A 12,129-nucleotide genomic window follows, 5' to 3' on the forward strand; every position below is an offset into this window, starting at 1 on the left:
AGCTACTGGAGCGGGTCCACAGCGGTGGGGAAGAAGTGGGCAGACTGTAGGAAGAGCAGCCATACCTGCACCAGCAGTTGGAGGCTGGCACTTCGAGGGGGACTGCCTTGGTCATGGGCGCTCAGCGTCAGCACGTAGTGGGGCCTCTCTGCTCGGATCAGGGGTGCTGCGGTGAGCAGCTCCCCGGAGTGTGGGTGCAGGGAGAAGAGCTCTGCGCCAGGGCCTAGGAACGGGCAGAGCAAGGGTGAGGGCTGGGTTCCAGAGCCAGGCAGTCCATGAGGGCATACCATCACCCACCAGCTCTCTTCTCTCCAACCCCCATACCTGTTAGTGTGTACAGGATGGTTCCATTCTCCCCCTCATCTGGATCCTTGGCTTGCAGAGTCGTCACCAGTGTTCCTGGCAGCACACCGTCTGGTACCTGTGGGGACACAACTCACCTACATTGTCTCCTTCCCATTCTTGAGACAACTCAGGATGGAGTTCCCATCACCTGTGGGCAGGCACAGTCCCTTTTTTGCTCTCACACATATCGTAGGAAGCAGCCTCTCCTCCCTACACTCACGGCTCTATGGGAAGACCCCCACTTCCTCTCACACTTCAGGGCCGAGTTCTGCTGCTTCACATACCTGTATAGGAAGGCCACCACCAGCAGCCCCTGAAGCCTGCAGGAAGGTGGGGCTGTTGTCATTGAGGTCAAGCACTGCTATATGCACAGTGCCTGTGGTGCTGCGGGGTGGGTTCCCCCCATCCTGCACCTGCACCAGGAGCTGGTAGCTGCTCTGCCGCTCACGGTCAAGGGTTTGCAGTGTGGTGACTTCTCCTGGGAGTGCAGGAAGGGAATCATGTATGGGATAGCTAGAGACACAGAGCCTCAGGCCTGGCAGCTGAGAAGGTGGTGTTTGGGGAGTGTGGCAGGGCATGCCAGGGATGCCCAGTCCTGGTCCTCAGAGTCAGGGTTCTGGGTTGGGGGTTAGGGATCCTGTCTGGGTGCTCACCATTCTGGGGATGGGGATATGTGGCCTTAGAATTTGGGTCCCAGTGCTCACCAGTCTGGGGGTGGATGCGGAAGGCCTTGCTGTCTTCTGACAGCTGTCGCAGACTGTAGATCAGACGTCCGTTGGGACCTGAGTCTCGGTCAGTGGCAGAGACCCGGCCCACACTGGTCCCTGAGGGCTGGTTCTCAGCCACAGCCAGGAAGGTGGGTTCCTCAGACAAGCGGGGACTGTGGTCATTCTGGTTGAGGATGCTGACCCTCACAGTGGCTGTGCCCGTCTGTTGCCCCAACTCAGCTTTGGACCCAGACACTGCCATTACCTTCAGTGTGTACAACTCCTGGGCCTCACGGTCCAATGCTGCCCGCACCCACAGCCACCCACTCTGTGGCTCCAGACCAAAGAGGCTACTTGCTCCATCTGCTGCAAGATGGTAGGTGACAGGACCCCCATCAGGTGCTCGGGCCTGCACTTGCAGGACCTGAGTCCCAGGGGTGGTGCCCGAGGGCAGGTCCACACGGTAGGTACTGCTGTAGAAGTAGGGAGCCAGCCCATGGGTCCCCAAGTCTTGGACCACCACCCTCAGTCGAAAGTGGCTGGTGCGTGGTGGGGAGCCCCCATCCCGCGCCTCCAGTTCCAGCTCATGGGCTGGCCCCCCTGGGGGCCCCAGAGGTCCCACAAGTCGTACATGGCCTGTGTTGGGGTCTACGGCGAAGGCCCCACCACCCCCAGCAAGCAGAGTAAAGGTGACTCGACTATTAACACCTGAGTCGGGGTCCAGAGCCCTCAGGGTATAGATGGGGGATCCTGGGGCAGTGCTAGGTGGCAGCAACACTGTGTCTTCAGGTGCAGGAAAGGCAGGGGTGTTGTCATTCACATCATCCAGCAGCACACGCACCCGAGCCACAGCGAAAGCTGGGGGCACACCACTGCCTGCCCGCACCTCCAGTTCCAGCACTGGTCCCAGCAGCTCCCGGTCCAGAGGGAGAAGGGTTTGTAACAGCCCTGAGGCCCCATCTAGGGAGAAGAGTCCCCGGGGATCTCCGCCTGATAGGGCGAGGGTCACAGGTCCCAAGCGACCTGGGGAGGAAGATAGAGGGGTCAGGAAAGAAGTGGGGGGCACCTAGTGAACTGGGGCCCAGAATCTGATCCCAAGAAGAACACCATAGTGCCCACACCTGTGCCTTACACAGTTTTAGTGGGAGTATATGCTCCAGATGTTACCAGAGAATGTGGGTGGCACTGGGGTAATACTCACATGCCCGGGGATGGAGCTGTGTACCTAGACCATGCCTAAGTAGGCATTGGGGGCTGGTATCAGAGTGTTTTGTATTGGGGCTATCTGTGGCTACCAAGGGTACCTTGAGATGATGCTCGAGGGTTATATTGGGATATCTGGCTCAGAAACTCTGGTGGCGTAGTGGTTAAGTGTTACAGCTGCTAACCAAAAGGTCAGCAGTTCGAATCTGTGAGGTGCTCTTTGGAAACTCTACAGGGCAGTTCTACCCTGTCCTACAGGGTCGCTCTGAGTTGGAATCGACTGGATGGCAGTGAGTTTGGTTTTTGGTTTTGAGTGTGGCTCCAAGTACGTATAATGCAAATAATACCTGGTGGGTTGTGTGCCTGGACTATGCCCACACTGGTGCCTGGTGCCACATCCTCTGGCACAGAAAAGACATACTGTAGTTGCTCAAATACAGGTGGTGTGGGGGTTCCAGGCACAATGCTGATGTTGACTCGGGCACTGGGCTCTGCCTGCAGGCCACCTCCATCCTGAGCCCCGATCTCCAGCTGCACCACAGAATTGGCCTTTCTGGTCAAGGGCCAGGCTACTGACAACAGCCCTGGGAGGAGGGACAGAAGCAGGGATGCATAAGGAAACAGCATAGGGCTGGAAGGGTTACGGAAGGGGAGGCAGTACATCATTCAGGCAGGAGGGGAGAGGGGTCTGGGGGAAGGCCCCAGGAATGGGAGGATCCTCACCTGAGTGCTCATCCAAGGCAAAAAGTGGGGGGCTATTGCCAGCCAGGATGTGGTAGGAAAGCCGCCCATGGGGACCCTGGTCAGGGTCATGGGCCCGCACCCTCAGCACAGCTGTGCCTGGTGTACTCTGGGTACTCAGACTGGCAGCATACTCCCGTGGATAAAACTGAGGTGGGTTGTCATTCTCATCTGACACAAACACCTTCACATATACCGTGGACTTGAGGCCTCCCTGGTGGGATATGCAGCCACAGGTCAGGTGGGCCTTGGCTGGCCTTAGTGAGCACCCTACCCCAGTGAGCACCCACCCCCCACCTGCCCATGGTCTACCCACTCACCCCATCCACAGCTGTCACTGTGAAGTCGAAGCTTGAGGGTCCCTGGTCACGGTCCAGGGTCCGAGTTGTGCACACGTCACCACTGTGGGCATCGATGCGGAACGGAGGAGACCCTGAAGCCCCAAGCCCAGCACCCAAGGAATAGGAGAGGAGGCCAAATGGGCCACTGTCCGCATCTGTGGCTGTCACCTGGGGGGAGGCTGGGGTGAGTGACGACCCCTCTTCTTGGCCAGGAAGGCCAGAACCAAGTGGCAATTAGGAGGAGCAGGCTCTGGCGCAGCTGGTGCCCAGAATCTCTGGATGATGGACATAGCAGAGGGGCTAGTAGGACACAGCCAAAACCCAACCCAAGCCCAGGCCTCATCCCTCTAGTTAACAAGTGAGAGTTCTACTGCCAGTCTGTTCCCGTATGTATGTACGTATGGGAGGTAGAGACACATCTTAAGGTAGTCTGAGTGTTATAAGTCTGCTGTCTCCAGGCTCCAGAAGAACTAGTGGTGGACCCTCAGAATACGAGTTTTCTCCACTTTCCACCACGAGATCCACACATCTGTCTGCATCTGCCCTCATCTATCCGTGCCTTCCCTCCAGCATTGGAGCAAGTATCTTTTTTATGAGGGTCAATCCCTCTCCAGTGTTAAGGCTCCCATGTCTTCCTTTCTTGTGGACTTCACATTTTTGATTAGCCCCTCTCTGCTCTATCTCTACTCTCTTCCTCTTCACTTAAAACACTTCAAAAACAAAAGAGAAAAATCTCCCCGGATCTCATATCCCTCTCCAGCTGACGCCCTCACTCTCTACTTGTTTTCAAAGCTAAATTTCTCGGTTACTGACTACTTTTCTGCATTTCCCAAGACAATAAGTGAAATTGCTTTTTCTAAGATTAACAGTGTTTCTCCATATTATTAAATCTATGTACATTTCCATTACCGATCCCTGCCTCCTTGAAATATTCTTTACTTGGTTCTGTGACATCACTCCTCCTCCACCCAACCTCTTCTGCATCTGTGGCCTATCCCTGTATGGCCACGTTTAAGCTCCCTACCTTGTCCTACAAGGCCCACCTCTTCAGCCTGATTTCTCACCACTTCCCCCTAGCACAAGAGGCTCCAGTCCTGCTGAACAACTACTAGCTTTTCAAAAACATCACACTTTCATGCCTTTGGGGGTTCTTTTTGTGCACTGGATACTACCCACCTGTCATGGGTTGAATTGTGTCCCCTGAAAATATCTGTCAACTTGGCTAGGTCATGATTCCTAGTATTGTATGACTATCTACCATTTTGTCATCTGATGTAATTTCCCTAAGTGCTGTAAATCTATCACTTTGATGTAATGAGATGGATTAGTGGCAGTTATGTTGATGAGACCTACAAGATTAGATACTGTCTTAAGCCAATCTCTTTTGAGAGATAAAAGAGAGAAGTGAGCAGAGAGACACGGGGACCTCATACCACCAAGAAAGTACTGCCAGAAGCAGAGCGCGTCCTTTGGACCTGAGGTTCCTGTGCTAAGATGCTCCCAGACCAAGGGAAGATTGATGCATCACAAGGACTCCAGAGCTGACAGAGAGAGAAAGCCTTCCCCTGGAGCCAGGGACCCAAGTTCAGACTTCTAGCCTACTGGACTGTAAGGGAATAAATTTCTCTTTGTTAAAGCCATCCACTTGTGCTATTTCCGTTATAGCAGCACTAGATAACCAAGACACTAATCCTCTTTTTGAAGGCCTACCCTTTCTTCCATCTAACCAGATCAGATGTCACCTTCCCTGTGAAGTCTTCCCTATCTCCTGTCACAGACAAGTCCTTTCTCTTCTGCTCCCACAGGACCTTGTGCTCTGACACTGATTAGCTGGCCCTGTATTCATTCTAGAGGCCATGCTGAAAGCAGGGATTGGGTTCTCTTGTTCACTGCTGTCACTTCACTGCCTGGCACAGGGCCTGACACATAGTAGGAGTTCAATAAATTTTTGATGAAAGATGACTGCATCAAGTCTGCAAAGGCTGGTCTCCCCATGAGTGTGCCTGCTGCTCCAGGGCAAGGCAATGTTTTCACACATCATTCAACAAACACTCACTGACTCCATGCCAATCTCTGTGCCACGGGCATACAGTAGTGACCAAGATGCACCCTTACTCCCAGTTAGCTCCATGTAAAGTGTGAGGCAGATATATAAACATACTTACAAAAAAGAGTGCTGAGGGCAGTGACCACAAATTCCAGGTAGACCACAAGAAGTGAATACCATCACGGAGTCTCCTAATTGCTTCAAGCAGAGAACTGACTGATAGACTTACTGAATCATGTTATAGGTATGATCTTCATTGAGTCTAATCATTACAGAGTCTGGTTATTATGGGAACTGATCACTATAGGGTCTGCTCTATATACCTTTAGCATCCCCTTCACCTCCCAGAGGGACAGTATTGGGAGTGAGAGAAGAACTGCAAGCCTATGGGGCAATGTTGAGGTCATTAAGTCATGGGAACTCCTCAAAGCTAAGAAGTAAGGGAAGGCTTCCTGGTTTATTCTTGGGCATCTCCCAGAAAAGTTGAACAAATGAACACCAATGCCAGCAGCCTCTTACTACTCCAGAGCCAGGTCAGCAGGAGACACCATTCTGAGAGCTCCCAAGCCTAGGGCAGGGCCAGGCACACAGTGGGTGCTCCATGCATATTTGTTCACCGAGTAAATGGACATTCTGACTGCCCTGCCTTTTAACAAAAACTTCTTTCAAACCAAGTTCTAAACATTGGGTGCACATTAGGCCCTCAATAGTGGGTTAGCTGGTGCTGGCTGCTTCAGGCTGCGACAAAGTACTCTTTGTGGATACAAGGGCCTCAGGGTCATGATATGCTGTAAGGGGAAGCTGAAGAGTTCCCCTTCCTTAGCTAGAAAATGTTGCTCAGTGAGAAGGCTAGCTAAGGACTTCTGATTGTTGCCCAGGCCCTTGACAGATGTGATTTGTGCCATTGTTTACCCTCCTAAGAGACACTAAGACCCTGCAACGGCTGAGCCCTGGAAACAGCTCCTGCTCCAACTCTCTGCTGTGGCTATGGGCCCGGATATGCCAGGAGACAAGCTTCCCCCTGCATCAATCTGGGCGGACAGCAGCACAGCTGTGGCACCAACTCCAGAAGCTGTTAAAGACCTTTGCCCTCTGACTCGCTGCAGGAAGAAAGCAATAAATAGTGGTTGGGGGAAGTTGTCAGGATGTGACCTCAAAAGGCACGGGGGCCATTGACTGGAAATGACCAAGGCAGATGTGAATTTCCTGGCCTGTGCAGCCCCTGCTCATAGGTTCCACTGCACAAGCACAGCCTCCATTCTCAGAGGGCTCTCAGCCGTGCTTCATAGCCCAACCTTAGTCAGCTCTCTCCTACTCTGCCCAATAGCTATGACACACCTCACCCCTCTCCTCTTGCCCCACCCCACCCCTAGCTCTCAGAAAATACACTGTTTTCAAGGAGAAAATAAAGAGCCTTATCTGAAATTCCTATCAGACCACAAACTTCTGCATCCACCCCATCCTGATCTTCCCAGGTATACTTCCTGCTTTGACTTTTTGACAAAACACTTTTCTGCTTCTCCTCCTGCTGCTTTGCCACTCCCCAACCTCTCTCAGAACCCACTTACTCTGCCCGTTCTTACACACATTGTTGTTTACTGTGATCTCTCCTCGGCCTCTTCTCACTCCTCACACTCCCTCAGGGCCCTCTCTTCCATTTCTGTGTCTTCCACCATCATCTATACTTTCAGCCTGGACTACTCGTCTGAGCTCCAGACTTGTATACCCAGATGCCTGCTCAACATCTCCACCTGGATGTCCCACAGGTACCTTAAATTCAACCTATCCCAAACTAAACTCATGATCATTCCAAATCTGCTCTTAATGACTCTTCCATCCAAGCAGTTGCTCAAGCCAGAAATCTGTTCTTCCCTCTTCCTCACTGATTATGTCAATCAACCAGGGACTAAGTAAATCCTCATTATCTCTCCTATTTGTCTATTACTCTCCATCACCATTATCACTATCCTGTGTTATCTCTCCTTTGGACTATAACTCCCTTCTCATAGGTCTTCCTGCCTGTACAGTTTGACCCTCCAATCCATTCTCTACACCATGGTTTTTTAACCTTGGCCCTATTGACATTTTGGACTGGATAATTCTTTGGTGTAGGGGCTCTCCTGTGCATTTTAGGATGTTTAGCAGCATCTCTGCTCTCTACCCACTAGATGCCAGCAGCATCCTGCCAGTTGTGACAATCAAAAATGTCCTCTGGGGGGCAAAATCGCCCCAGTAGAGAACAACTGTTCTTTACTGCCTACCAAAAACATCTTTTGAGAAACAAATCTGATATTACTCTTCTACTAAAAATCTTCAATGTCCCTGAGATCACCTTATAGCTAAATAACAAGTTGGGTCAAAAAATAATGAATATCACCAATAAGTACTGTGCTCCACTAAAAAATCATCTGTATGAGACCAAATGATCAACAATTATTTTAAAACAAAGATGACAATGTAAAGGGGCAGGGAAACCAGATTAATGGAAATGGAACAACCAGAACTGAAATAACAGTGTTCATGCATCGTGAAGAATGTAACCAATGTCGCTGAACAACTTGTGTAGAAATTGTTGAATGGGAACATAAACTTGTCTAAACCTTCACTGAAAACACAATATTTAAAACAAAACAAAATAAAACTTCAATGTGCCCTATAAAAAAATTCAAACTCCTTGTCTTGTCTTGGTTCCTCACCACCTGGCCTACCTGTATAGACTCATCGCCCTCCTTGTATCATAAACTCCAGAGATACTGAACCACTTGTAGGTCCTTAAATGAATCAGGCTCTCCCATCCCGCTGTGCATGCCACCTCTGCTTAGAACCCCTCCCCTTTCTGGTTCTCTCATAAGCTCCTGCTCAACCTTCAAGTCTCGGTTCAAGAGTCTGCTCCTGTGGGAGTACATGCATGCTGCCTATCTGTACTCATATATATTCCTATCATGGACCTTTTCCTATTGCAATGAAATTTTCCTCGTACTATAAAGTCTCTGATGTAGGGGAGTACTCATTCACTGCTGTGTTCTGAGTCCTTAATATAATGACTGGCACGTAACAGACACTCGATAAAATGTATATTGAAGTAGTCAAGTACCAAGACTTCTTACAACCGTTATGAACGCCCAGTGGTCATTTTTACCCCTGCTTCCCTATGGTCACTAATAGTAAAAACTCCGGGAAACCACCTGGAGAGTTGCCCTCTTGCTTCAGGCTCAGCAAGAAGGGATGAGGTTTGGAAGCCATAGCCCACTGGCCCTGGGCCAGGAAGAAGAGCAAACACATGGGAGAGTGGGTGGTGGGAGCTGGAGCAGCAGGCAGGAAAATACCCAGAGAATAGCCAGAAGACAAGGGGTCAGCCAGACCCAGGCACTGGCCTGGAAGTCTAGGCCAGCCAACAGCCCCTGAGGAGATGCTCGTGGGTCTGGTAAACTTACAAGATAAAAGATCTCGAGCACCAGTCTCCTAAAACGCCTTTCTGCCTCCAGCCTCTCCTGCAGCCATACCTCGCAGTGCAGCCCAAGCAATCTTTCCAAAAGGCAAGTATCAGATTTGCCTAGGGCCCCTCTTTGACTACCTATGATTTTTAAGACAAAGTCAAGGCTTGTGATCAGGTCCCCACCTACCCATCTTGTCTCATATCCCCCAATTCTTTCTTATCAGCACAGTTGAGGCCTACCTGAATAATACAGTCCCCTCAGACATATCATGGTGTTCTGTAGTTCTTTCTGTAGGCCTGGGGTCCCCCTCCACACACATCCATATTATCCACTTGGCAAAGTTCCATTGGTCCTTCAAGGCCCAGCCCCCTCCCGCTCAGTCTCTGCCTCCTCTGGGCTTCCACAGCACCACATATGCTACCTGCTACAGCACTATGCTGGTGTATCTCCGTGTCTAGGCTGGGACCTTCCTGGGAGCAAGGACTACTTCCTTTCTGTGTTCCCAGGAAAGTTTACAGAGTCTCCCCAGTGTCTCTCACTTCCTGATACCACAAGAAACTTTTTCTCCAGATCCAATCTTAATTTCCTCAACTGCCAGGATTATCTGGACCAGCTCTTGTACTGTGCCCTCTCATCTTAGGCCACATCCTCACATTCTTCATTAACCCTCTCCCCTCTGCACAGACTTTGGAGCTCAAAGGATGGGACTGAATCCTCTGGCATAAGTCACCATCAACAGATGCACCTATAAGACTTGGTTCCTGTGCTGGGGTCCCCTGTGACCCTCTGATTCTCCCCACCCTCACTAGCATCCTGCTGTGTATGAGGCCTACCCACCTGCAGGAAGCAGGTTCCAGGCTGGGTACCTTCAGGCAGTGAGGCATTGTAGAAAGTCCTCTGGAACTGGGGCTCATTGTCATTCACATCTTGCAGGGCCACACTAACTGTGGCAGAGGAGGCTAGAGGGGGCAGGCCCCCATCTGTGGCCACCACGATTAGCTGTGGCTGAGGTTCCAGCTCATAGTCCAGCAAGGCTGCCGTGCTGATGATGCCTGAGGTGGGGTCGATGGAGAACCAGTGGGTGTGAGCACCAGGGGCCAGGCTATAGGTGACCTGTCCATTGGTGCCCTGGTCAGGATCCCGAGCCATCACCCGTACCACAAAGCTGCCAGGCAGCGCAACCTCAGGCAGGGGCTCAGGTCGGAAGAGCTGGCGGTCAAAGGCAGGTGCATTGTCATTGACATCGGTGATGTGCAGCACAAAAGCCGCCTCAGCCCGCAGTGGGGGGGAACCTGAGTCTGTGGCAGTAACCCGTAAGTTATAGGCATCTCGTTCCTCCCGGTCAAGCTGCCGAGCCACACATACCAGGTAGATGACACTGTCTTGGGTGCTCAGGGCAAAGTGACCCTCACCACCTTCCAGGGAAACATTGACGTGGGCAAAGTCACCGTCATCTGGGTCTGACACAGAGATGCGAGCAACAAGCTGGCCAGGTGGGGCAGCCTCAGAAACACGCGGGGAACCGTCTGCACTCAGGAAGATGACAGTCATGGAGGGCTGATTGTCATTGGCATCTCGCACGTTCACAGTCACAAAGGCTGAGCCCAGCTCTGGGTGAGCCCCTCCGTCTCGCGCCTGCACCACCAGTTCATGGACCCGCCGTTGCTCAAAGTCCAGTGGCCGCTCCAATCGCAGCAGCCCTGTGTTTGCATCGATAGAGAAGGGTCCGTCACCTTCGCTCTGCCTCCGGTTAATCTCATAAGTCACAGCCCCATTGTCACCGGCATCAGCATCAGATGCAAACACCTGCAGGACAGGGCTGCCGGGGGCCAGGCTCTCAGACACCACAGCATGGTAGCGGCTCTGGTTGAAAGCCGGGGCATGGTCATTGATATCCAGTAATGTCACGTCTAGCAGGGCCTGGGCCCTCCGTGGGGGTGAACCTCCATCATAAGCCTCTAGCTGCAGCATGTAGTGTGAGCGGTTCTCTCTGTCCAGGTCCCCAGCAACTACCAGCTCAGGCACTGGAGCCCCATCTGGACCAGGGCGTGTCTCCAGCCTGAAGGTCTCTCCAGCTCCATCACCAGATAACGCATAGCCTTGGGTTCCTAGGTGGCCAGCATCCGCGTCACGAGCAGGCTCCAGTGGGTAGCGGGTGCCAAGAGCTGTATGCTCAGGGACCTGCAGGGCAGCCCGAGCCTGCGGGAAGGCGGGAGCATGGTCATTGATGTCAACCACCCGCACTGTAACTTCCACAGTGGCACCGTCAGGAGTGACTGCAGTGAAGCGGTAGCGGTCCCGCCGCTCACGGTCCAAAATACGGGCTGTACGGACAACCCCACTGTGTTCGTCGATGGCCAGGTCTGTGCCCACACCGCTGCCCTCCTGGGCTGAGATGAAGTACATGGGAGGTGCTGCCGTGCCTGCCGGCAGTCCTGCACTGATGTCCCCGATCAGGGTACCTGCTGGCTGCTCCTCATCAATTTGTAGGTCCAGGCTCCCAGCCTGACCCCAGGTACCTGGCACCCCGGCTCCCAGCAGCAACAGCAGTAGCAGCCACAATGGTAGCAGGGGGAGGGGCTGAGGGCTCTGCATGCCAGTGCAAGAAGGGGCAATGCCCGACTTCTTCTGCATGACAGGGGCAGTTCCAGCTGTGGCTAGGGCTCCAGCTCCAGGCTAGGCTCTGGGCCCAGCTCAATCTCAGGCTCCTGATCAGGTCCAACGTGGGCCTGGCTCCGGCTCAGGCTCCCTGACCTGGGAGAAATGCAGAAGGGGAAAGGTCATGACATGGGAGGGAAAGGGGTCAAGAGTCCAGGGAGACTGGAATCTAGGCCACGCCAAGACTCAGACACACTCAGCCCCTCAGCAGGGCCCTCGTGCTGCCTCACACCACCCCAAGCCCAGGCAACTGCCCCTCCAGGCTCCTCAGAGCCTGCTCTGGTCTTCCCCCTGGCAGGTTCCTATCCCACCCTGACCTCCCTCTCTTTCAGCAGATTATTTTGCTTTCTGTTTTTCAGGTCTGAATGTCCTCAACCTCAATTCCTTCCATCCTTGACTTAAAATATGGTTAATTCTTTCTCATGTGTCTTTTCATCCAGGACTAATACCCACCCCAGTTACTGAGGCTGGAAGGGGTATTATATATACACTTTCCTCTCCATTCAACAAAAGACTGAGCACCTACTATGTGGAGGCACGGAGGATGTGACAGTGAACAAAAGAAACAGTCCCTGCCTTCATGGGGCTTATAGTGCAGGAACTGAACAAGTAATTACAAGTGTGATAAGGGTTGTGAAAGAGAAACACAG

The 12,129-nt window shown here is 52.4% G+C and overlaps 1 protein-coding gene across 1 annotated transcript in view; it reads right to left on the reverse strand.

Annotated features, from left to right (window-relative positions):
* DCHS1 (dachsous cadherin-related 1) overlaps window positions 1–12,129 on the reverse strand; it is a 35,011-nt gene that overhangs the window by 9,963 nt on the left and 12,919 nt on the right. The window contains exons 2-9 of the mRNA XM_049890224.1: window positions 9,659–11,575; window positions 3,317–3,505; window positions 2,979–3,210; window positions 2,603–2,839; window positions 1,050–2,075; window positions 630–823; window positions 325–421; window positions 66–223 (exon numbers count right to left, since the gene is read on the reverse strand). Coding sequence (XP_049746181.1) covers window positions 66–223; window positions 325–421; window positions 630–823; window positions 1,050–2,075; window positions 2,603–2,839; window positions 2,979–3,210; window positions 3,317–3,505; window positions 9,659–11,455 — 3,930 coding nt within the window. The 5' untranslated portion in view covers window positions 11,456–11,575. The remainder of the gene's footprint in view (window positions 1–65; window positions 224–324; window positions 422–629; window positions 824–1,049; window positions 2,076–2,602; window positions 2,840–2,978; window positions 3,211–3,316; window positions 3,506–9,658; window positions 11,576–12,129) is intronic.

The sequence above is a fragment of the Elephas maximus genome, chromosome 7 (genome assembly GCF_024166365.1).
Source record: "Elephas maximus indicus isolate mEleMax1 chromosome 7, mEleMax1 primary haplotype, whole genome shotgun sequence".
Taxonomy (NCBI): domain Eukaryota; kingdom Metazoa; phylum Chordata; class Mammalia; order Proboscidea; family Elephantidae; genus Elephas; species Elephas maximus.